The following is a 25,317-nucleotide window of genomic DNA, read 5'->3' on the forward strand; positions in this document are numbered from 1 at the left end:
GGTGGGAGTGAGGATGGCAAATGATCAAGAAAGGAAGGAAAAGTAGTCTGTGACAGAGATAGCATATCCCTTTTAAGGTGGTTACCTAGCCCTGTCATTTAGCAGAGCCAGCTGGGAAAAAAGCAAGTGACTTTAAAAGCTACAAATGGCTAGTTGAAAAGCAAGTGCAGGTGGGTGGTGAGCTCCTCTCGTGGCCCGCGAAGCACAGGGGCTGAACAGACATCTGGGAGCCGTGGTTGTCCGGCTGCAGAAGAACTGCTTTACTTTGATGCTTTGCTTGAGCTTTATTTTGAAGAATAAAAATGGCAGAGAGTCTCTTTCTGGCCTAGGAGAAAGACCCCATTACTTCTCACTTGATTTTTCACTCGACTATTTTTGGATACTTTTTTTTTAAGTCAGAACTCCGTTTTCTGTACTGCGGCACAAACCTTTAACAGTGACCACAGCACCCCTGAGGTAGAATCTCATCCATATGTAAAGAGCAGTGAGATGAGTTGCTCATCTGACAGGAGTTCCTGAGGTCTCTGTTAAGTCTAGATTTTGAGTTTGAAGATGTTACAGCATATACTGCTGGATGCTACTTGTTGAAAGAGGAGGTAAAGACCTTACCAGAGTGCTCGGGAGGCTAGTGTTGGGCAGTATGAAGGTAATGTGGAATGCAGGGGACTTCTCCCTTTGATTATTCCTACAGTTTTTTACTTTTTTAGATAAAAGTGGATGAAAGTCCTGTTGCAGTTAATTGTCAGCAAATAATGGTTTTGCATGTTTGTACTTATGCATTCATGTATTGCTTATGATTATATGTATTATCTCATTTAAACCTGAAAATTATTCATCAGCCCATAATCACATGGCTGACTTGCGCATCTGGAAAAATCATAGCCTAGGCTGCAGGCAGATGATCCATTGCAGCTCATTCCAGCTACAACTGTATCATTGATGTTCCCAGTAGCATCTCGTACAACACAGGAGGCTGTGGAAACAATGATATATTATTATTTTCCTTCCTTGTGACATCGGAAGAATGTTCTTGCCACACTTTGACTCTTAGTCTGCACACATTTTGTACAACTGCTGCCTTAGTCTCATCCCAAAGAGCAATGTTTCATGTTGGGCAGAGATTACTTCTCTTTATTGTGGCTTAGTTCTTATGTTGTCTGTAAGCAAATATTAACTTCTGTTACTTTTAAAATAATCGGCTAGTTGACTAATGAGGACTAGCATATTTCTGAGAATAGAGAACCAGACAGAGATCAACAATAAATTAAATAACTCAGAAGTATATTGTCCGCCTGTGATCACTTTTACAAATGCCAGTATTCAAAGGAAACAGGTCAGTGAGGGTCTTAGGTCTAGGCATACACCTTTTTTTTGTTTGTTTAACAAGGACACACTTGTTTAGAGACCCAGATCCTCAGCTGTTCAAATTGTCATAGCCCTACTGATACCAATATGGTGAGAAAAACTTTAAACAGGAGAAATTACCTATATTCTTTTTGTTTTTATTAATATTTATGTGATGGTTTTTTGTTTGCCACCAGAAATGGGAAGAAACATATGGAGTTAACTTAAGAGTGCTGATCTCAACTTCTTCAGCAGCCAAAATGTAAGTTTGTATGGATCTTCAAATATGTCACAAAACATTGTTATTGAGAGTCCCAAAGTAACCATTATCTATTTAGCAAATCAATATGCAAACAGAAAGGAAAAAAAAAAAGTATTGCACTGAAAAGTAGATAGCTCTGAAGTTGAAATACAGCTATTGCTTGTGAGAACAGAACAATGCATTAACACAGATTTATAATAGAAAGTGAAGAATTACTATTTCAACTTTAATTGCAGGGGAAAGTTAGATCCAAATAATGCAATAACCTGAGCTGCAGCTTGACTCTAGTATTCTGCCTTTTGCATAAAGTACAAGGACCACAAAAGTCAAGAAGACTTGAGATTCATCTCCCAGAAAAGGGAGTACGCCGCAGGGCTTTCATGCAGTATTGAGGTATTTGCTCATATGGAAGAGTGTCATTTACAACACTCTTTCTTACAGTACTATTAAAATAGAAAAAGAAAAATCTTTTTCTTGAACAGAGATTTATTGTAGCCTTGTAATGAGAATTTAATTGCATATTCCTCCAACGCAGTTCATGGCTTCAGTACAGGTCTCCTCTTTACTCTGGTGTCTGTTTTGTTACCTCACATTCCAATATTGTAGAGCACCTAGTCACGTAGTGCATCTTCTTTAGGACAGGCAATTGATTTCTGTCTTTGACATATAACACACAAAATGTGTGTGTTACCCTGTTACTCCTGAGTGCTCAGTAGGACTAATGAAAGCAAGTAGAAGTGATGTGAAATTTCAGTGTGAGTGAGGAAAAAAAGATCAGCAGATTGATCCAGAGGTTCCTTTAATCTTTACTATGCTCATGGATACTATATGCTAGTGGTCTTTGTTACTGAATCAAATGCAAAAGTAACCGTACAAGTTATACAAAAATCCAGCTGCCAAACAGGGACTTTTGTTTCTGCTGATTGCTGCTTTTTTCCCCACTGTTTTTACATACAGTAAAATCAAAACAACTATCTCTCTACATAATAAACCCACAAGATGAAAAAGCAGTGAGGTTAATTCATTTGCATACCAGGCTTTCAAACTTTAACTGTATAAATTAAGACATGAAGTAGAGGTTCTGTACTTACCTACACATACTGCAACGCCAATGTAAGCAACTGTTGTAATCAGAATGGCCAGCATTGTTCCTTTGGGTATCGCACTTTGTGGATCCTTAAAACAAAGCAGTGACCAAAAAACACTGTGAGTTCGTGTGCTGCACTCTCATTGCATTTGCATGCTAGGGAGTCCTGTCACATTGTGGTATGAGGATACCTTTAGAGGGTAGATTTTTATCACTTAGATCTGCACCAACATTTCCTGTCTCAGCATGTAGATAGCGGAGCAGTCCTGTGGTGCAGTGCTCCTATCCTGGACGTAGTGAAGGATATTCTGCAGGAGCAGAGGTCATGTTTATGGCAGCAGGAGAGTCCTAGGCTCTGCATTTCTGGAAGCTCGAAACTTTCTTTACATTGCAATGGGCTTTATTTTAAAGTTTAATGATAAAATGGGTAAAGAGTTGAACTAACCATCAAACTCCTGTGAATGACAAGGCTGGACCATTTTTGGTTAATTGGTAAGATAGATGCAGATAGTCACCCTGTACAGAATACAGTACTTTTGTGACTAGCGACTGTTAATTGTTAGTTGTGTCTTGACAACAACCTACTTCCTTTCACTGTTTTGACTTTTAATTTAGATAATTCAGTAAGGCTGGGTTATAATGCTTACAGACTGGCTTACAACAATATTGGCTTTGATCATGCAACTGTAAGTAAGAGTCCAAAGATCTGCATGGTACATTGTAATTTTAAAGGGGATTTTAATACTAGCTTACAATTTAGTGTGTGTTTGTTTATGCTAGGAAGCACTCTTTATGAATTGCCTTCTTAAGTTGGTTTAGTGAGGTTTTTTAAGTCAAAGATGCATGGAATACATTTTAAGCCACAGACTTTTGTACTTTTATAACCATTCTTGTTGCGTGGGAAAAAAACCAAAATCCAAATCTGGAGTGTTGTGTGAAACACAGATGAATGACTTAACTGTGTTAATAATTAATATAATTTTTAAATGAGGTAAGGATTTATTGAGCTGAAAAATAATTGCAAAGTCACTTCAGTTGCATAAGACCTTTTGTCCTCAGATCATGGTAACTTTAATTTATACAGTTCTGATGTGCATGTCTTAGGTCACTGTTTTTGTGGAGTCTCATGCTGCAATCCTAAACACTATAACCATAAATCTTAGGATTAAAGCTTCTTATAGCTTTACAACTTTTAAATTTTACCAATAATTAAACACATATTTAATATGATGTTAGCACTTTAGGGCCTGCTCCAAAACTCACTGAAGTCGCTAGGAAGACTAACTGTTTCTGTAAGTAGGCTTTGGACTAGGCCACTGCTTGAGTGTGTAGCAGTTACAGAAGCATGTACGTAGGTGTTTGGAACAAATTCTAAAGAAATTTGGTCAATTTTACACTTTTAAAATACTTCTTAGCTTGTCTTTTAGATTTCTGGAGAGACTGGTTAATTTAATTAGACCTGTCTAATGCATCTAAACATGCTCAGTGGGGAATCTGCAGCCTGGAGGACTTGGTTATAGAAGTCCACTTATTGCCAGACTGAAAAAACTGCAGAGAGCCAACGGGAGAACCGCTTCCCTTGGTCTGCTCAGACTCTTTCAAATAGCTTATGAAAGAAGTGCTGCTGCTTTGGGAGCTTGCCATGTATAGAGAGCACCATATATGGCAAAAGAATTATTTTTGTTTGATAAAAGGATGGTGATTGTGTGAGGCTGATTCAGTCTCAGTGGACATAAATACAATGGTTTTTGGTTTTTTAATTAAAAATGGAATCTCATAGATGCTATTAGTGGCTTAGTTTCTACATATTTCTCTCTGTGCTTGGCTTCAAAAGCAGTCCTCTGAAAACAAAGGAGATGAGGCAAGCAACTCAATGTGAGGAAGGGAAACAGAAATGGCTGTTGAGGTTGGTAGGATCTGGTGAACTTGTGACTATTGTGCTAATACAGAAATAACAAACCTTTGGTTGAGTCCTTAAGATATACAAGACAATGGGTCTATATGATAAAGCCAAATAACTTCATGTGACATGCTGGGGTTATCAGGGTGTGAGCCACATCTTTTTGGTGACTTTTTTTTTCTTTTTTGTTTTGGGTTTTTTGGGGGTGTTAGTTTGGGTTTTTGTCTGGTTTTTGCTGTTGTTTTTTGGGGGTTTTGGGGTGTGTTTTTTTTTAGTATTAGATTGCAAGACTTGAGTTATGGATACCCCTGGTGCATTTCTGAATTTCTTGTAATATTACGAAGTATTGCATTGCTCCACACTTACTAAAGAAGTTTTACCAAATGCTTTGCTGAGCTTCAAATTACTTCATCTTTATGTTTAGCTTTAAAGACTCTTTGCATTAAATACACTGTGCAAAGTCATGAAAACTAGAGGGCACTCAAAGTTAAAACTAAATTGCTCTCTCTAATTTACCAGTATGTTTAGATACTGGAAATATCATCTTGTACAACTGCTATACTGCAAGAGCAGAGTGGGGACCTGACAGAATGGCCACAGCAAGACAGTTGGGCACCCCTGGACCTCCTTTCCCTTTCTCTTCAGACTCCTTTCTTTTGTCACAGCTGCAAACCTGCAGCTTTTCCTTTGAGGAGCAGTAGTGACATGGGATTGGGACATACTTGCTTTCATTAAATGCTGTGTTTGCTCTGCCCTTCCTATAACCCTGAATAGAAAAAGCTGGTCTCCACTGATTCTTGTAAGTACAAACATGAGCTTTACAGGTATGCTTTTTGGGATGATGTTTTAGGAGATTTTGCAAGAGCGCCAAGAGATACACATGTAATTTATCTTATGTCATGTGCTGCTAATGGACCATTAATGATATATTATTATAGGTTATTGAAACATGCTTTTAAATGATATAGCAACCCAAATCTGAATGCAGTAATTTGTGTAAATAGCCATAATGCATGAGAGAAAATGTGAACTGATGTTTTTAAATAATAAAGCAGGTACTTAAAAGTGAGAATTTTGCTTCCAAATAAGACATAATTTAAAACTGAATACAGTGTTGATTCATAATTTGTTTCCTTGTTCTTTTTTCAGCCTACAGCTAGTATTATGAAGTTAATTAAATACGTACTTTCAGATCTCCTGAGATATTGGCTCCTGCAAGAATGCCAGTGGCAGCTGGGAAAAAAATGGCAAACACCGAGAAAAATCCTTCTCCACTTCTGAAATCTGGTCCAAAGTTTTCTGCAAATATTGATGCTGCAAATATAGGTGAAAATTAAACATACCACCAGGATTTTATTCCAAAGTTACTTAATGAAGGAGGTGAATAAGCTAGTCTTTCACATCTGGACGACTGGGTTTGAATCTGTCTCACATCATAAGCAAAGTGAATTTGATTTCCTTAGTCTGGTCCCCAGTAGGATGTGCTTGTCTGCATCTCAGAGCTACAGATCCATATTGAAGTGACAGGAGTGTCACTACAGCACTTGCATTTAGCTCTGTGTAAAAGTTTGTCTGCGCTCTGCTGATATATAAATGACTCAAGCTGCAGCTAACTGTGCTGTCAGCTTCAGCAGCAGAGAGACAGACTCAAAATTAAAGATGAAATAAATTCCCTTGGTTTGCAAGCTTACTTAAACTTGGGCAGAAGATCCTGATCTTGTGACCTTTTTCAGTGGAATCCTTAACTCAGTATGAAGCCAAAAAGAATGCAAACTTATTATTTTATGATAGATAGCAAGGTTACTTGCCTTGGTAATTAAAAAAGCCTCTTCCCTTCTTTTCGTTGTTGGTAGGAATGACTGTCCCAATAAAGAAGTTTGCAATGGCAACAAGGAGAACAACTAGAAGAATAACTTGAGCCTATTAATAGAAACAAAAAGATTTTCCTGATTATTTTAATTTGCATTGAGTTGGGAGATGGCTATATAGTAAGTTATCTGTGTGTGTTCTCTATGACAGATTACTAAGTTCTGTAGTTTTTGAAAATACCAGGAATCAAGATAGCTGAATCAGCTAATGACAACAGCAGATAGTTTTTACTAAGGGGGTTATGAAAAATATAATTATAATTTAATTTTGTGTTAGTTTCTTTACAAGAAAAGGCAAAACGGAACAGCTAATGCATTAATATCAAGTATAAGACATTTTTATAATATTATAAAATTTGTTTAGTTATGGTGGGTTGTCACTTCAAGGGTTATACTATCTAATTGTTTTTCTGATCTCTTTTACAAGTAGTTCTAGTGTCCCTTACAGCAGAATGTAAAAATAAGGGTGCTATTCTGGACCTGATTTTGGTAGCTGTATTCCACCCTCTAAAGTATTTCCATTTGAATTTCTATTCTGAACTTTTTTTTACAGGTGAAGGAGTAGCAGAAATCATTAGAGATTAAGGAATGGATAGCAAATAGAGCTCTTCTGCTGAGTAGAGCGTGAGAGAGTACAGTGATAAAACTATATATTGTTTTTACTACTGTTTATTCTGTCAAGGTGCATCAAAAATAAGGCCAAAAGGGGCACTTACCCAAGGCTCTAAATGATGCTGTGAATTACAAAAATCAATATAATCAAGCTGTCTGCACAAACACAAACTTTCTCTTCCCTTTTAAATGTATGTTCAAGGAAGAGCATGGAGTAATTGTGCTTTCATTGAATGTAATGATTAAACTGCTATTGCTTTTAGAAAGATGAAGCGTAAACTTAAACTGAGTGCTTTTGAAAATTCCACCTGTTGCATAGCATTCCTCACACACAAATGCTGTACAGTAGTCTAACATACTGCTTGCTTTTATGTTCTTTTAAAGGTTTACCTTTGCTTCCCATTCCATGCCAGCAACAGAGATGCCAAGAAGACATACAACAGTTATGGTACCTATTATTCTGATGTCATTGGACTCATCTACCATCAGTGTATCACTCTCCTGAAAGCAGTAAGAAACGTTATTAGAACCAGTTTTTCTCTGCCCAACTGGTGGGATCAGACAACAAGGTGAAATAGAAAGCAGTGAGCTGTCAAAGTTTCAGAGATTTGTGAGACCAAGTGTTTGGATGTCATGTTCCAGCTGGCTCTTTGTAGTTGGGGTTATTTGCCTGTCTAATTAGATGTCTGTTCCTTTACTGATTTTGAGATTCTTCTTGAGAAATGTATGAAATATATTCATAAGGTAGAAATAATGGAGAAGCACTCTATGGCATGTTTAGACAGACCAGCTTCTTCCCTGCTAAAGATGTCCCAGCCTCAGCTAAAAATGGTCACCACTTAAATAAATATATTATATAAAACAAACCAACAAACAGACCCCAAACCAAAACACCACCCCTCCCAAAAGAAAAAAAAAAACCCAAACCAATTTAATTGTATACATGAAACATCTACATTTACCTTAAGAAGTTCTACAACTGTTTCGGCAAATCCAACTACATACATAGCAACTGCCACTGCATTCGCAAAAGCAAAGATAAGTCCTATAGATCCACCAAACTCTGGTCCTAGACTTCTTGAGATAAGATAGTATGCTCCACCTGTAGACAGAAATTATTGTTATTTCAGCACAACTAAACGCTCAGGTTTTGCTCATTTTTCTCACATAATAATGCAGGAATCTCTGCTTTTAGCTTAACAAACATAATCCATATTTGCCCTATATTAATAGAGGACGCTGATAAAAAAGGAATGTCCTTTGTACTGGTTCTGCCTTCAGACTTTTCTGTATGCCTTTCTATTACAGAAATCTTTTTAGTGCATATTAGCATGCAAAACTGGACCTTCAAATAATTTTTCATGATACATAATATAGTAACACGGAGCAGAGAGAACCTCACTTCCAGACAGGTTCTAACTTACTTGGATCTACCCCAATGTTAGCATGAAAGATCATATTATGTGGTGCATTGTTAAAGCTCCTGCATAGTGATGTAGTAAATCTTTACTCTTTTTTGCATATCACCATAAATGGACCATATTACTTTGTCAGTTAATTATTTCATCTCATCTCATCTCACTGGCACTTAATATTTATTGTCAGGAAGTGTTTAAGATTATATAAATTTTAATTTACTGTTGAACCATTGAGAGAGTTCACTCCAAATATATTTATTTATTATTGCTTTGCTTATAACACAGTTATCTCAATTCCATTTTTTTTCAAATCCAAATCTGCAGATTTTTTAATTTTTCATGAGATCATATTCACTTACCTCCTCTTACTACTCCATTAGTGCAAATGGCAGACATGGAGATACCTGTTAATGTTGTTACTACTACACTCAGACCAATAACTATGATTCCAAGACCTGAAAGATCCGAAAAAGAAAGTATATTCAAGTGTATTCAAATACCTGTTCTGCTTAAATGATGTAGTAAGAACTTTCTGCAGAGGTTAGAGAAGACCAGTTATAACTTCAAAGCTCTGAAATGGACTAAAACTTTGTTTCATAAAAAATACCTGACATGCAGTTTTCCAGAAAAATTATTTACTCATCTTCCAAGGAGTGGCTGAAACGTAAGGAATTTTATAAAGAAGGCATTAAATTGAAGATATCCACTGATCTGCATTAGTCTTTAAAATGAGAGGAAGAGATGCCTCGTGCTCAGTTTGTCCAAGGATGTCCAACCTGGAATGTTCTGAATAAGAAAGATCTGCTGAAAGGTAACAGAAGAACTCCATGAAGAGCCAGAAGCCATCCCTTGCTCAGCATCAGGCAGGAACATCTGAAACGTACTTCACAGACTGAACTGAAATCTGGGATTTATTAAAAATTACAAACGTGCCATAAATTGTGATTAGAGGTGGCTAGAATTGTTACCTTCCAGTTCCTTTGGATGTACCATTTGGTTTATTGTCCCTCTGGTTTGCCTCATATGAAAATAATACATAAAGACTGTTTTGGGCTTGAAAGCATTAGTAACCCTAAGATTTTTACCTCCACGGACAAACCCATTAGTTGCTATTGCAGAAGTTGACAACCCAGTAATTGAGGTTACCATCGTGGCGAGAAGAATTATGATTACTCCAAGACCTGTCAGTAATAAGAAGATAAAATATTTTACTCATGTTCCATGATTCCTACAAATCATTCTCTCTTTAAATTGAATTTTCAGGCCACAATCAGAGCAATAAACTGAAAAGATGGTTTGCTGACCACTTGCAGTTTGCAGAACATTTCCAAGGAGTCCATGTCATGGTAGTAAATTGTTCCCATCAGTCTTCAAGCAGTGATTCTTTCTGATAGGAGTACCCTAGCCAGAAGCTGTCATGATTTTCAAAGGCTGGAGGGAATGAGCAAACAAGTGTCCCTTGGCATGGATGCTTATATCTGCCTTTAATATACATCCTGGCTGTTTAAGTGAAGAGATCGACACATTAACCAGAGCTCTTGTAAGAATGCTGCTGTATTTAATCAGTTAATTAAATATTGAATCAGAAAAAGACTGACTGTATAGTTTCATAGTGCACCAGGCCAAAGAGTCTATCGGGTAGAGAGACAATACCCAATACGAGCCTTCTATATCCTTACTTGCCAAGCTATCAAGTGCTGTGCTTCCCCACTCTCTCCTCATCTCCCTCTTTCCTTGCAAAAAGTAGTTTCTCTAACGCAAGACAAACATTTGAAAAAACAAATACTACTTTTTAGACGCCATTTACTTTAACATGTGACCTGTAATCTTAGAGAATTTAGCATCTTTTTTTTTAGCTGATACCACAAAATTGTATAATTAAAGAGAAATAATCAAACATCTGAAGATCAGTGATAGGTGATTAGTGATAGGTGAACTGGGTTTCAGTTTGAGTAAGACTGAAGTCTGAGTATGTTTCCAATCTTTAGCTGTATGATCAGGTTTCTGCTAACTTTGTGAAACTGTGCTAGAAACTATATGAGTAGGAGGTGCCTAGTAGGATTTAGAATCATAGAAACATTGGTTGGAAGTGACTTCTGAAGGTCTGTAGCTCAGCCTCCCAGTCATAGCAGAACTATTGCCAACACAGGATTAAATCAGTGATGGCTTTGGCTAGCTGGGTCTTGAATACCTCCATGGACAAAGATCCCACAGCCTCTTTGGATATGTTCCAGGGCTAGACTACCTGCCCAGTGAAAAAGTTTTTCTTTGTGTACAAACTGGGCCTCCCAAGCTACAGTTATGGCCATTGCTTCTATTATATTTTCTGGCACTACCAAGAAGAGTTTGACTCTGTAGTTCCAGAATACTTTCTTGTTTCAAGTCAGGTGAAGAAATAATATGACATTTTTCTCTCCACTGTATTGCTTTTATTCCCATTTTTATGGGGGGGGAGGGAGGGGGAGACACTGGGAAAAAAAAAAGAAATAATTACAGTTTGGTGCTAAACATGGAATCAGTTCTTAGTTTTATCTGAACTTGCTAACACTTATGCAATAGCTCTCTTGTTTCCATAAGGTACACAGGTCTTCAGTGTGGAACTGAAGATTATACATTGCTTGTAGCAATATTTATTGACCAGGGCTCGTCCAAATTGAAACCTGGATCCTACAACTGACATCCATCTAGAAATGCTACAAACATATTGATTTATCTGCTGTATTTCTACCTTCTGGCTTCCAGATCAGATTTCTGACTTCAGTTCATACTGGATGGTTATAGACACCCAATCCCTGAATGAATGTTCTTTGCTGCTTAAATTATAGCCATGTTATCACAATCCTTTAAGATACAGCAATATAATGTGTGAGATATAAATGATATATAACATAGTGTAGTATACTTAAAGTGATTTGAGCATCTAATAAATCATGTTTATCCTATTGATTTCTGAACTCTTACTATAACTAGTCATGCACCTATTTTGTATGCAGGTCTGTATAAAAAAATCCCAATGGTCATTCCTTTTGGTCAGCTACCGTTACATAGAAGGATATTGTTAAACCATGAAAATTTTGTGCCTGAGAAGTGTCTGAATATGACTTTTAATCAGCTGTTAACTCTTAAATTGAATAAGTTAGACATATTATTCTTAAAGTAGTTTTTAAATTATTTGATAAGTGCATGTGCATCCTAAGGAATATTTTTTTCAGGATTTTCTATTGCATTTCACAATTCATGTTGTTAACATGTATATGATAAATAGGGTCAGATATTTATTTGATGAGTAATATCTGCTTGGGAAGGCTTTAATGTTAATTTAAAAAAATATTTTAACATTTAAGAAGAAAAGTGCATAAAACAGTGACTCAACCAAAACATCATTGTAATATAACGTAAGTTAACATAATTGTAATATTTGGGGCCAGATTTTCAGTTAACATAAACTTGGTGGTTTTCCCTGCCTTTGGCTAACCATTCCATGTATAGATAAAAATACAGACTTCGCAGAGTCCCCAGATGTTAGGTGGAAATACCAGACTAGTTTTGGACCTGGAACCTTGTCAGGACCGTACTGTCCCTTTTTTCCCAGCTGATGATAATCAGAGAACCGTGTTGGAACATTATTTTTTTCCCCCGTAAGAGCTTTTGCCCAAGACAGCCTATCAGGATACAGAAATAACTGGGTTTTCTCTCTTTGGCCCTCTAATGATGGGGATATAAATGGTGCCCAGATGGTGGTTTAACTGATTCATTTAATTTCCATGTTAGTAGCAGTACCCAGTGAAATCCCCGGGCCTTGGTGATGATGAGCTTCCATCACTGTTCTCCTTAAGCAGCTTGGCTAGGGACTTAAAGCTCATTGCTTGTAAGACATTCAGCAAATGCATTCAGAAATTATTCAAATGGAATTTGATGTCTCATTTTCAGAAGTAAAACTAACTTCCTTACATAAGGCATGCAATTTTAAAAAGCAACAGCAGAGCAATAAACCATAAGAAAGGAGGGTCTGCTTATCAATGAATTAAAATGGTAAAATTAAATGTGAAAGCAGAAAGGCTGTAACTGATGTTGGTGCAAATTAACGTTAAAATCTGATTAAAGTTTAGATTGAAACCCAGGCATATGGCTGCTAAGTAAGTTGTTCTAAAATGAATTACTCTTGCCTATGGCTATTCTCACACCTCAAAACAAAGTAATACTTCTTGATGATCTCAATAAGTTACTAAACTGCCCTTAAAAACTAATTTTGCATGAAACCCCAGAGCAAAGTCTTGGCAATATTAAGATGCAGAATTTTCATGGCAAGGCATATACTTATGAGTGCCCTGGGCTGTACGCTCTCATTTGGTATGCATCATAAAATCAGCAAGCACCCCTTTGTCAGGCACACTGCTAGAGCCACGCATGGAGCACTGCAAAAGTAGGTAAAGTTCTTCCACTTAGTTCTGGAACTTTTATTGCTTCCCCCGCCCCCCCATTTGTGTGTCTAAGTTTGTGGCTGGATTTTTTTCTTAATAAACATTTCATTTGTTTCTCTTTTTTTAAAAGCTCAATCTTGGTCAAGAGAAACTTCTGTGAAGTTACTGTATTTTGCTGGAAATGAGACTTAAACCATGCAAAATTTTGGAGATGTTTCAATTAAGTGTTTCATTTCACTTCCATTAACAAGGAAGTGAATGGTATTTATATTCAATCTGAATTTGAGCACTGAGTCTCTCCAGGACCAGGAGAGTTGATGCCCTGAGGCCAGGGTTTGGACTCCAGCTTGTGTCTACTTAATATTTCCATTCTGTGAGAATCCAAACTGGAATACTTGCCATCCACCCTTTGGATTGCTGTTTTTTATGCCATCTGGGTGCCAGTCAAAGATGAGGGCTCCATTATTCTAGACTGTATGGTCATGTAACACAGAGTGACACTGCCTTCGCAGTTCACATTTCTGTGCTTCCCCAGAGCAGCAGCTCTAAAAAGGAAGTTGTACCACACACCACCTACTGATCTGTTGCACCTTACTGAGCTGCTCTTCTAGTTGCTGGAGATTCTTGCAGTGGTGTGAGCACTTTCTTCTCTCACTGGTTTCATTGAACACTCAACAATATGCTGGACGGAGGCTTCGGGGCCCAGTCTCCTAGGGACTGGGATCTGGGATTTGGATTAATTAAATTGCACAATGAAGAAGCAAAGATACAGCACACAATGAAGTGTACTTAGTTAATTTATACGAAAGCTGTAGCAGAGTTTTAAAAACTTAGTGTTTTATAGTACGCTAGTATCTAGTGCTGTGCTATAGTTAAAAATAACAACATCCTGATGAGATGAGACCTCCTTCCAGTTCTGTTTTCATCTTTGCAGAAAAGTGTGAAGAAGCGTTGTTTTTAATATGTAGATGACAAGGTTTGGGATTCACAGATAAGCCAAGTGTGAACTCTTAAAGGTTAACTCTGTACACACATATTAGAAATTGGCCCGAGTCATGAAGTTTACATCTGTTACAGGATCTAAATACAAATTTCACTAAAGCTTAGAAATATTCAAATGTGATGATCATATGCATAGTTAACAGATCTATGCCTCTAAGCAGTAATTTGGCTGTGAGTCTGGAAAATTCCAATAGTTTGGAGGATTAACATTTTTACCCTGGCAAGCATTTGAAAACACTTAGTTCAACATGCAAATGCACATCTCAGATTATATATTAGTCATGATCATGTATAGTTTATCCTCTTTATCCCTTTCACTGTTGAAAATGATATTAAATAAGATACATACCAATTCCTGCTTGACCTACAATCCAGGAAAGTCGAATAAAAAGCATGACACCCCAGATATTAAGCATACATCTTACCTAGATTTTAAACAAAAAATACTGCATTAGTGCAACATTGAAAGTAGTGTAAACAACCAGAAGGGTGATAGTGTGCATTGCAGGCTTTTAAAAAGCACCCCAAACATCCCTCAAGTCCACCTCCCTCTCTTGCTTCTTAAAAGACCTTAGTGTTGCAGAACAAATCTTAAAGTTGGGGTTTTTTTCGTGTTTTTAGAAATGCAGATAAGTTTCTCACCAGCACACCCTTCACCCATCCGAACTTGACAAATCCTGTTTTGTTTTCTTCTTCCTTGCTGACTGCTGTCTCGTCTCCAGCGGTGCTTTCTCCATTAGCCACTCTCTCGACTGAGCCAGTGCTCACGGCTATGTTCTGAAGGATCACACAAAAACAAATACATTTTTGTGCCAAGCAGAGGACACCTGGCTCCATAAGAGACATATGGAATAAAGGAATTCCAAAGATCATCAGGTTTTACTGTCTCTGGAGTAGAGTGCAATATTCTGCTCACACCAGGCATCAGCAGGTGGGCTTGCTAACAGCGAGAAAAGATGAAAGAATTGCTTAAGCAGTGTAAATACATTATTCTCTGATACTAAATTGTTTTTATTGTAAACTGTATTCAGCATATATGTTGTGTTGATATGTTAGTAGAGCATCTAACATAATGAAGGTCTCATGGTTGGCCTCTACATGCTGCTGCAACAATTTATGAATAATGCTAAGTGTAGAAACAGGGGTAATTGCTCACCAGTGAAAAGAGACCTAGCTGAGTGCTGCATGGCAAAGTTATGTGATGAACTCTGGTGTTTTCTGTTGGATAAAGTACAAACATAATTGCAGCAGCAAATGGGTAACATATTCTTGAAAACCGTCAGAGAAGTGCCAGTGAAATGTAATAAATAATGCAGTAAATGAATAGTCCTTTCTGTGGTTTAGCCACCTCTGGTATAACCATAGTGGATAGGATTAGGAATTGCCATATTTGTGGTGTAACCAGAATAAATAGCCCAGAATTTTAGGTTGTTCACATCCAGTTACAGACATAAATCTGTATTTTAGCTCTTCAGCTCCTCTGCCCCAGAATCTTTGAGGCAATTTAGCATCATGATATGTTTCTTGTGGCTGAATAGGAATGTCATGGTACTGAGGTTTATATTTGTCATTGCTGCTTTGTTTATTTTATTTTTTTTAATATACAAAGTTCTGACTGGTTTTGCAAGGAGTTGGCATTAGGTTAACTATAGCCAGGTATCGTCTGGGTCCTCTGCAAAGACCTTCAGGAAGGACCATGTACCTTGCCATAGCCTGGCAGAGGGTCAGGAGCATGTGTCACTTCTGGAGAGGAATCAAGATGCTTTTAGGGTTTGGAGGGAGATGAAGATATTTCCAGATTAACTAAACAGGTCAAGGAGGGGAAACATCTGTGATTCTGTGAAATCTATGAGTTTTTTTCATCTTGCCTAAGCTTCAAGGCTGTTTCTGTATTTTGTCCATGGACTTAAAAAAACCCAACAAACAAAACCAAAACAGACATAAAGACCAACTGTATATGGCGCTTATGCTAATGTTTGGACTCCCTCCTCATGGATGGGGGCTCTAGCCACTATGATGAAAGGTTGTAGAATGCCTTTGACACAATAAATCCAGGATTGTGCTCACAAATGAGAAATAAGTGACTGGATAATACATTTTGACATGGATTAAACTTGGTGACTATGGCCCTTTTGGCCCTAAGTGAAATGGGAATACAAGATCTATTGAAAGCCTGTGACTTTGAGCTCCTGAGTTACTTAGATAATTTTGACAATTCTTACCCTAGAATAATAATGGCTGTGTTTGCTCAAAATACAGTAAATTATTAAAGTGAGTTAAGGAAGATTAGCAGAATAATATGAGGGTTTTTTGCTACAGTGGTTAGAATTTCAAAGACAAAAAAAATAAAAGGGTTTGGTCTTTGTACTTGAAACAAGCTGTTTCCTATGTACTTTGAATTAATTTGTGCTCTCTATGCCGTTATCATAAATTATGGCCTTAAACCTTCCATAAATGCATTTTAAATTGGTGTGCTTTAGTGAATGATTGGTTATTTACTAAGCAGCTGTACCTGTGCTACTCATGCATTAAGGATGTGGAATAAAAGTGACAGAAGATTTTGAAAAGCTACCAAAATAAAAAGTTAACTGCTTTTTTTTAAAAAAAAAAACCAAACAAACCAAACATTTTCCTTTCCTTGTTTCAGAAGAGTTTAGTCTTCATCTCTCCTGGGGCTAAAGATGATGAGCTCATCAAGTCTCCGTAACAAGTGTGGAGAATAGCCAAGATGAAGAAAGGTTAGATGATTTCTTATGTAGGGTAAATATTAAGCCCGAGTAATTATCACCAGCCATCAGCTGTGAAATAGCACTTAGACTATTTTTTAGGGATTTAATTGCCGTTTTGTGGCTTAATGTGTGCAAAAACTGACGTGTCTTGCTGAAAGACGACACACATTTGATTCCACCAGTGTAGGAACGAGATATTTGAAGTTCCTTTCAGCCTGCCTTACATTCTGACATTTGAAAAATTACATATTAAAAAAGTATATTAAATATTAATATTTATCGTCTGATGTTAAGCCCAGCATCAAAGCACAATGGGAGTGCTTATGTGATGTTTAGAAATCTGAAGTCAAACATATGTCACTTCTTATCAGCATCTGGCAACGGGCTTTGACAGGACAGTTGCCCTCAACAATTTGAGTTTCAAAAAAGCTGGAGGCAAGGGGGGTGAGATTGCCTTGGGGTATGGTGTGGTAAGCCCAGATTTTAGTGTTAAAGTAAAAAGGAATAAAGCATCTTCTCCAGAACTGCATCTTGGGCTATTAGTCTAACCCCCATACACACTCAATGTGGCATTTCATCCCCTCCTTAGTGGTGGCTAGAGAGCCTGCTGCACGCTGGGGCTGGTGGATAGGCGCCCCATCCAGCTGCACATACTGCTTTTGCCTCCTGATAGGAGCTCAGCCTTTTCATACCATATTAATTCCCTTCCCTCCTAATCTACTATTTGGTGACCTCATGTTTGTTTATTCTTCAGAATAAGCTCTGTAGGCGGAAGTGATTTGTCCAAGGTCACAAAGTGAGTCCATGGGACAGCCAGGAATAGACTCCAGCCGTGCTAATGGCGGGTCGTTTGTTCCAGTGCCGTGGTTAGTGGCTCCCAGACCAGGGCCACAACTCACATAAGGGCACAGTGGGTTGCCAGTGGAACAAAAATCCCATTACCTCTGACATTCACCTTCCTATTTTGAGAGGCATAAGATTATCCTTCCGTAAGCTGGATACTGGAAAAAGTCTGGAAATGACCAAGCTAGATGATGGTCTTTTCTCTTCCCTAAGAGTCCCAACCTGTGAAGCAATTTTCCCTTCATTTTATTCTGGGATGGAATCTGCCTTCTTTTTAATCTTCTCTAAGTGAAAACCTTAAAAAACCCTAAACAAATTTATCTAATTTTTTTTTAAATAAACAAACCATTGAAAGATGCAACAGCAAAAAATAAGAATTTTCTGGTAATGGTAAAAACTGAAAATGCCTTAATATGCTAATGTTCAGTACATATTCATTCAGCATTACGTTCAAAGCTAATACACTATTTTTCTCCTCTCTGGCTACTACCGAAGTAAATTATTTCTGTAAGAGGAAGTTTCTTCTGGGCATGGAAGTGTGCTTAGTCCCTTGAGTAGCAGCTTACACATCTGCAAATAAGTAGGGATACCAAATTCATATTCTTCCTTTTACACATCCACTTTGCATTCATTTTTGGAAATAAATGATGACCCAGATAACCTGTTTCTCATTCCTACGTAAGCCATTTTATGCAGGTCTGTGGAGGCCTTAATTTAAGTAAGTCAGGCCAAAACTAGGAAGTTGTCCTAATAAGATCCTGAAGAACCAGGTCCTAATTTCCTAATGGCTATTTTTTTGCTTGATTTCATTACTTTATATTAATCCTCCTTAGGACAGGTGAATCTCCAGAGAACTGGCGTTTGAACAAGATCTGGACCAGCATCCAAAAATCAGATGCTTGTCCAAATTATTCAGACCTCAGAAGTATGAAAAACTGAGTGGAATGGTGATGAGAGCATGTTTTCTCTGGAGATTTCGCATTTCACTATTGCCCAACACAGAAAAAGAATAGGGTTTTTTGCTGCATATTGACACTTCTAGTCTGAGTTTGACTATAGACGTGATCTCTCTCTTTCCAGCCCTGCCCTGACAAGTGCACAATTAAGAACCTCAGAAAAGGTTTGATTTTAATTCTGGTATCCTGTGTCTGTCCTCTGCTTTTTACAGTGAACTTGGTATTGTGGCTTAAGGGGGAAGAGTCTGATTTTACCCAAGTCAGTAGAGTATCATATTATTCCACTGTTTTGCAGCAGGTTTTTTAATAGTTTAACTGTTTCAAAGTGCTTAATCTAGTTGTTCTTGTCCCTGGAAGTTCTCATTACAGCTTTCCACGCTATTTATTTTGCATGGAGGTGATTCTTCCACGTAGGGAAATCAAGCCTTAAAAGATCTAGATAGGTGAATAGACAGCAAAATTCATCTGTCTACCTATCTGAGGCAGTAACACAGAAGTTAGTGAAAATCTGGTATTTGAGACTTAATATTACCATATTAAGAGACTTAATATTACTTAATAATTCTTGGAAGTTTTGAATGTGCAAACCCCAAAAGATTGTACCTGACCAATGTATATTCTTCTGGCAAGTAGCCATAGCGGGTGACAAAAGTGAGGATCATCGCAATAACGGGCACGTTTTGGTATTTCGTTATTCATTTACTGTAGTGCCTATGTGGAAAAAAAAATGGGGCAAACGGGAAGAGTCTGCCAAGGGGACATTTTTTCCATTAAATCCATTGGTCATATGTATCAGTAGTAAACTTCTATGTTGTGTTAACCAAAAGTAGGTCCACTCAGAAGGGGAGAGGAGAAACAGCCCTAGAAAATCTTTCAAAGGGAGCTTAGCCAGTTGTATCCTGTTTGGTAGTTCTCTCTGCAAATGTATTTTACATGGATATAGTCCTATCTATTAAATGAGCAAAGTCTAAACAGCTCTTCTGTGTGATAGATTAGGAGGAATTTAGCCAAATTATTCCTCCATAAATGCTTTCTATGTAGTCATTCAAGAGGCTCTTCAGATTCTCTCCAAATGCATTGGTATAATGAGCATGAAGGCCTAAATTCATTCACTGAGTCACTACCTGAAAACTTGTCTGCTATTCCTTTTCTGAGCAAACACTTTCAACCTCAGCATCCTTGTTCTGGATTCTTTCTTGCTGTTTGAATGGTTTGTTACAGCAATAAACAGGTAGTGCTTTGGAATTTTGATTAGTTGAAATTGCATTTATTGCACATAACGTTTTTTATAATACTTATATATATTAATGAATACAACAGAGGAATCTGTGAAACTTAGTTATGCATTGACATTAAATTCAAGTTTAGAAAAAGTGTGAATTGTGTAGTTTGGTTAAATTATGAATTGACATTCATCATCTGCTGTCCTAACTGTTAAGTGAAACAGAAGACATTCAGTAGTTTTATACTTTTAGACAAGATTAAGCTATGTTTTTCTGCTAATCAAGTACATTACTATCACCTTTTAATAAAAATCTTTGCTTTGAGCAGGGCACAGGGCAGAAAACATACTGCAGCTACCACAGGAAATATAGTAAGTGATTAGTTCTACTTTTTCTCTTGGGCAAGGTCCATGAATTTAAGGACTTTCTCATATTAATAAACAGAATTAACAGCCTGGAAATGGAATAGAGAAAATTTGTATCTTTCCTTTCCACTTACCTTTGCCAGTTGTTCATGAATTTCTAATAAGCTTGGTCTGCTTAGCTTATTCCCACTGACGCTGCCAGTGTTTCTGTAATAATCAATTTTGGGAACTGGGTCCACTGTGTTATGGCCAAAAGTTTGTAGATAATACATTTTAGTGTGAGTATCATAGGGATGTAAACTAGCTTCTGTTTTCTCCCCATTTTGAAGGAAATTGTCATATAATTCTCTTTTTCCTGGTCTGTAACTGATTCTCAGTCTGTTATGTGCTTCATCAGTAAAAGATGTTTCTTCATAATGTGGTGGGTCAGAGCCCACATCCTCTTGGGATGTTTCATTGTTGTCATGGCTCTCATTAATTATGTTGACTTGAAACCGATTTGCATTTGGATCCAAGAATACATTTGGCGAATTATTCATTGACATCTTCAGGGATGCTATAGACTTAGGTCACTGATCCGTTTACTCTTCTGTGGCTGCAGCTAGTTAGTTGCAGCTACAGCAAAGGGTTTAGTGCTGTTGCATATGAAATCTCTGCTTTTAGAGTAACAAAGTTCTGACAAATTTTTCTTGAAATCTCTAAGCAGTCTTCCTAATGGTGTCCGCTGTGTTTCTGCCATAAAAAATATAAATAAAACATTTCTATTAACTTGCACAGTTAGATAAATTTTCCACCATAAGCTCTCCCCCGCCTCACCAAATATCCATGAGACTGTCATCCTATGACTTGTTGAGTAAAAAAATAGTTGAGTCAAAGACTGAGTTTGTGGAGATGTTTCCATCCGTGACAAATGTACTTGACCCCTGAACCAAACTAGCGGTAGTTTGGTAGAGGCTCCAAATGAGGTAAAGGCCTAAGCCGTAAACAGGCCAAGAACTCCTCTAGTTTCAATCTGTTCTCTGAAAACCCACAAAGGAGCAGAGTGACACAGTGAGCATTGATGCATATGAGCTTGGAACACCGATCATGCGATTAACACATGAATAGCAGGTGGCTTATCCAAGATTCATTTATCAAGGAACAAAGAAAGTTTGTGGGTACAAGGAGTCTCATGCATACCTTTTCCATCACCTGTAATTTGACTACAAGCCAACCACTTTATTCCACGAATATGACAGCCTAAGTGAGCCTTCTTTGAGCTCTCCCTGCTAAGCAGCCTGGCTGCATGGTGGTGATCTCCCCTTGAGCTGGGACACCTCTCAAGGTTGCTCCTCGAGGCAGAGAGACCTTTTACCAACAGCAGATCTTTGGTAAGCGACCGGTATCGCGCATAACCTTGTAGTATGGTAACTTTGATTTTGTCTTGGTAACTTTCATTTGTGCCTTGGTAGTTTTGAGTCATTGTTCAAATGATTGTGCCGTACAGTAACAGAGTGAACCTTGCCATCGAACTTTGTTAAGTTGCACTTTTACAACACTGTATTAAAACCACTTTTGCTAATACCTTTGACGGTGATTCTTTAAGCGATCTAAATCACCCATTTGCGACAAATTGGCGTAATCGGCAGGATCCTAAATCAGGATTCGCAACACCATCTATATATAATGGGCTTTGGATCAGATTCTAAGTACCTGAAATTGATTTTCAAATATAGTGTTTCTTTTAATAATGCAACGTTTAATTGAAGCCAGTGAAAGTGTAGGCAGTACAAGGGATGTGACACAAGATTCCATGAAGTCCATTTACTGTTTATGTTCCACTTAAGTATTATGATACCATGTATATTTCTTTCATAGTCTAGAATTAAATTTGCATGAAAATCTTGGATCAAATACGTTTTTAAAAATTAACTACAAAAGCTAGGCTTTAAGTTTTCAATAGTTCCGGGATGGCGACAATTTATGAGCAGGCAAATAAGATATAGTAAATTCTTCATTTTCTATGTAAATAAAATTAATGTAATATGAAGGAATAAATAGACAGCTGAAATGGATCCAAAAATAGCATTGGGTTTCCTAAATTATAATGGAGGAAATAAATGACTATGGTAAAGTAGTAATTATTGAGAAATATTAACAATAGTCCTAGGCATTGGAAAGTTGATAGAATTTTACACTCAATTTTACATTTGTACACTCAAAACAACCTTTAAGATGATTTGAAAGAAATTGTAGCAAGTCATAGAATCACACAGGTTGGAAGGGACCTTGGGAGCTTATCTAGTCCAACCTCCCACGGAAAACAGAGGGAACATTGAATGTAAATCAGGTTACTTAGGGCTTTCACCAGTCAGGTCTTGACATCCTCCAAGGACAGATTCCACAATGTGCCTTGTCAGCCTATTCTAATACTTAATTGTCCTCATAGTGGTTTTTTCCTGTATATCCAGTTGGAACCTTCCGTGTGTCACTCTGTGACCATCATCTCTCAGTCTCCTGCTCTGCACCTCAGTAAAGAGCATGGCTCTGCCTTGTCAGTAACCTCCTTGTAAGTATTGGGGGGGGCTGCTTAGGTTCCCCTTAATGCCTTTTCTTCTGATTAAACAAGCCCTCTTTCCTTATAGGGCAAATGCTCCTACCCCTGACCGTCTTGGTGGCCCTCCATCAGACACACACAAGTTTATCAACATCTTTCTTACATGGGCAGGTGGGGGGGACAGGTAGACAAACTTAGAAACTGGGTTCCAGGTGCAGTCTGATGAGTGCTGAATAGAGAGGAATGATCACTTTGCTTGATCTACTGGCTATGGTCCTGTTAACACAGCCCAGGACACTGTTCACCTTCATTGCTCCCAGTGCATGGTGCTGACTCGTCTGTAGCCTGCTGCTCACCAGGTCCCTTCCAGGAGAGCTGCTCCCTGCCAGTGAGGCCCCAGCCTGTACGGTGCAGGGGTTTAGTCTGTCCGAGGTGCAGGATTTGCATTTGTCCTTGTTGAATGTCATGAGACTCCTGTGGGCCCGTTCCTCTAGCCTGACTAGGTCCCTCTGAGCGGCAGCCCATAGAGAGGTGAACATATGATAGCTGTACAATCTGCGTCTCGCCTCCACTTTCTGACACAGACCCCCTCAAAAAAACAAACAAGCAAACAAAAACCCCAAGAGCAAGAGGGGTACTTAAATATCAGGCCTTTAGTGGGTTAAGTGCCTTTGCAGCAACTTACAGGATGACCTAGATGGCCCTGAAACGAGCTATTGAAACAATGCCAATCCATATGTCTTGAAACATACTTCTAAGGAGATAAAGGAGTCTGATTGTATAGACCTGTATAATTCAGTAGGAGTCCAGGTCTGTTCAAACTGACGAAAACAGACCATGCTTAGACATTGACACTCTGCAAGTATATGTAAAAGCAGAAAGTTTTAGAAACAAAATATATCTATATAAAGGAATATATGAACTGAAAATCTGGGTAAATAAGCCCATTAGATGCATTTTTTAAAGTTTTGTGCTTTCACAAGAGGTTGGACTGCATGACCTCCAGAGATTTTTTCCAATTTAAATTTCTCAGTGATTTTGTGAAATGCATTTGCCCTTTGGCACTGAAAGATAAAATACCACATCAATATTTATACCTTGGCAATGTAAATTTTCTCTAAAATCACATATCAAAATTATAATTTGAACAGCTGATAATCAAATGTCCTCTATCTTCAGTATGAGATGTAGCTAAAGCATATTTTCTCACTTCTTCCATCAGCTATAGATAATATTCTGCTGTCATCTCTCTGCTATTATACCACTTCATAACTGCCTCATATTTGTGTCAGTTTTCCTGCTTAATGTTTTGTAAGCCTCACAGCAACATGTTACATTTATTTAGTTTATTTTACTTCTGCTGGGTTTGGATGATCAATATTATTATTATTACTACTACTACACGTTTCTGATCATAGATAGTGTTCTGCTTCCTTCAGCCTTTTAAAGTTGTAAGGAAGTGTTTCATCTTCAGGCATGAAGGAGCAAAAACAAATCTTTTGTCATTAAGGTCAGTGAAACTAGGTTTGTTTCCATCTCCATGACTGAATGAAATCCTGATTCTTTGATGACAATGAGACTTTCGCTACCAAGTAGAATGATTCTGTAATTTCACTGTCTTATTTCCATAATATTACTATTTTGCTAGAAAAAGAAAACTCTCTTACCTTTCTGCTGTTCTTGAAAATAATACTTTGATTTTCACAGTGTATTTCCAGAGGTCTCTCAACTGTTATTTGCCATTAATTTTGTGTTTAGTATTCTAGCATTACACATAAATAATCAAGTTTACCTTATTCAGGATAATTTAACTTACCATTCAATCCTGTGTTTTTAGGGAAGGACAATCTGCCTCTTTTATTCATGCATATAGCGTGTCCCTCTCTTTGAGGCATTACAGACTCTGCCTTATTGGCCAGATTTTTCTCCTGCTTAATATACTGAATAGACCATCCAATCCCTCTCTTTCAAAACATTTCTAGATGGTGATTTAGAGAAGCATTCTAGCTTGTTAACTATTAACCAGCAAATGTACCTATCCATTACAATTACTGGGTTTATGGCATTGCAAAATTTCTAAGGGGGCCTGAAAATACTTTTGTTATCTCCATTTCCCTCCCAGCTATGCCTGATTCTGTGCACAGATCATGATCTCTCTATTTTTCAGTTCTGCATATATAGTAACAGAGATAACAAGAGTTCAGGCTTCTGCTCAGCGCATTTTATGCAGAAGAGATTCCAATGAAGTCAGCGGGATCCGTCATTGGTGGTCCCCTTGTCCTACATGCATTTTTGAACTATTTGCTCCTAACCCCGTTCAAAGTTTTGCTCTGTATATTTAAGAAAAACCTTTGAAAATTTATATTCTGTGTATTCTTTCTGGGAAGGCTAACTCCCTTGTCTTCTAGGGCTGCAGAGAAGGGCGGGCAGGAAATGATGAAGCTTTGTAATCATAAGGGAATTTGATTATTGCTTCCAGCAATAGATTGGGTCAAGAACAAAAGTAGTAAGACAGTATTTGGGTTCTTTGGGTATGTTTGCTGTGTTTGCTGTGTAGTGTAGAGATAACTCAACTATATTTAACCCGGATAACTTAAGTACCTTCAGCACTCTAACCTGACAGCGCAGAGCTCAGCAGTGCTGATTAGGTGTATGTAAAAAGAATGACAGTGTCAGGTCTCTGCAGTGGATGATCCTATCCAGCAATAACAGATCACATGAATCAGTGTATTGATACCTACCTTTGATTCT

At 37.7% G+C, this 25,317-nt stretch overlaps 1 protein-coding gene across 2 annotated transcripts in view; it reads right to left on the bottom strand.

Moving 5' to 3' along the window:
- SLC12A1 (solute carrier family 12 member 1) overlaps positions 1–20,575 on the bottom strand; it is a 49,084-nt gene extending 28,509 nt beyond the window's left edge. Inside the window, exons 1-10 of one of the 2 annotated variants that reach the window (XM_072871146.1) lie at positions 20,165–20,575; positions 14,557–14,691; positions 14,264–14,339; positions 8,851–8,946; positions 8,036–8,175; positions 7,464–7,574; positions 6,402–6,513; positions 5,780–5,907; positions 2,698–2,782; positions 822–973 (exon numbers count right to left, since the gene is read on the bottom strand). In XM_072871146.1, the coding sequence (XP_072727247.1) occupies positions 822–973; positions 2,698–2,782; positions 5,780–5,907; positions 6,402–6,513; positions 7,464–7,574; positions 8,036–8,175; positions 8,851–8,946; positions 14,264–14,339; positions 14,557–14,691; positions 20,165–20,575 (1,446 nt within the window). Of the gene's footprint in view, positions 1–821; positions 974–2,697; positions 2,783–5,779; positions 5,908–6,401; positions 6,514–7,463; positions 7,575–8,035; positions 8,176–8,850; positions 8,947–9,576; positions 9,673–14,263; positions 14,340–14,556; positions 14,692–20,164 lie in introns of both variants that reach the window. The other variant, XM_072871145.1, reaches the window with a different exon arrangement.
- Positions 20,576–25,317: the final 4,742 nt, after the last annotated feature.

Source organism: Ciconia boyciana, chromosome 8 (assembly GCF_034638445.1).
Source record: "Ciconia boyciana chromosome 8, ASM3463844v1, whole genome shotgun sequence".
Lineage (NCBI taxonomy): Eukaryota > Metazoa > Chordata > Aves > Ciconiiformes > Ciconiidae > Ciconia > Ciconia boyciana.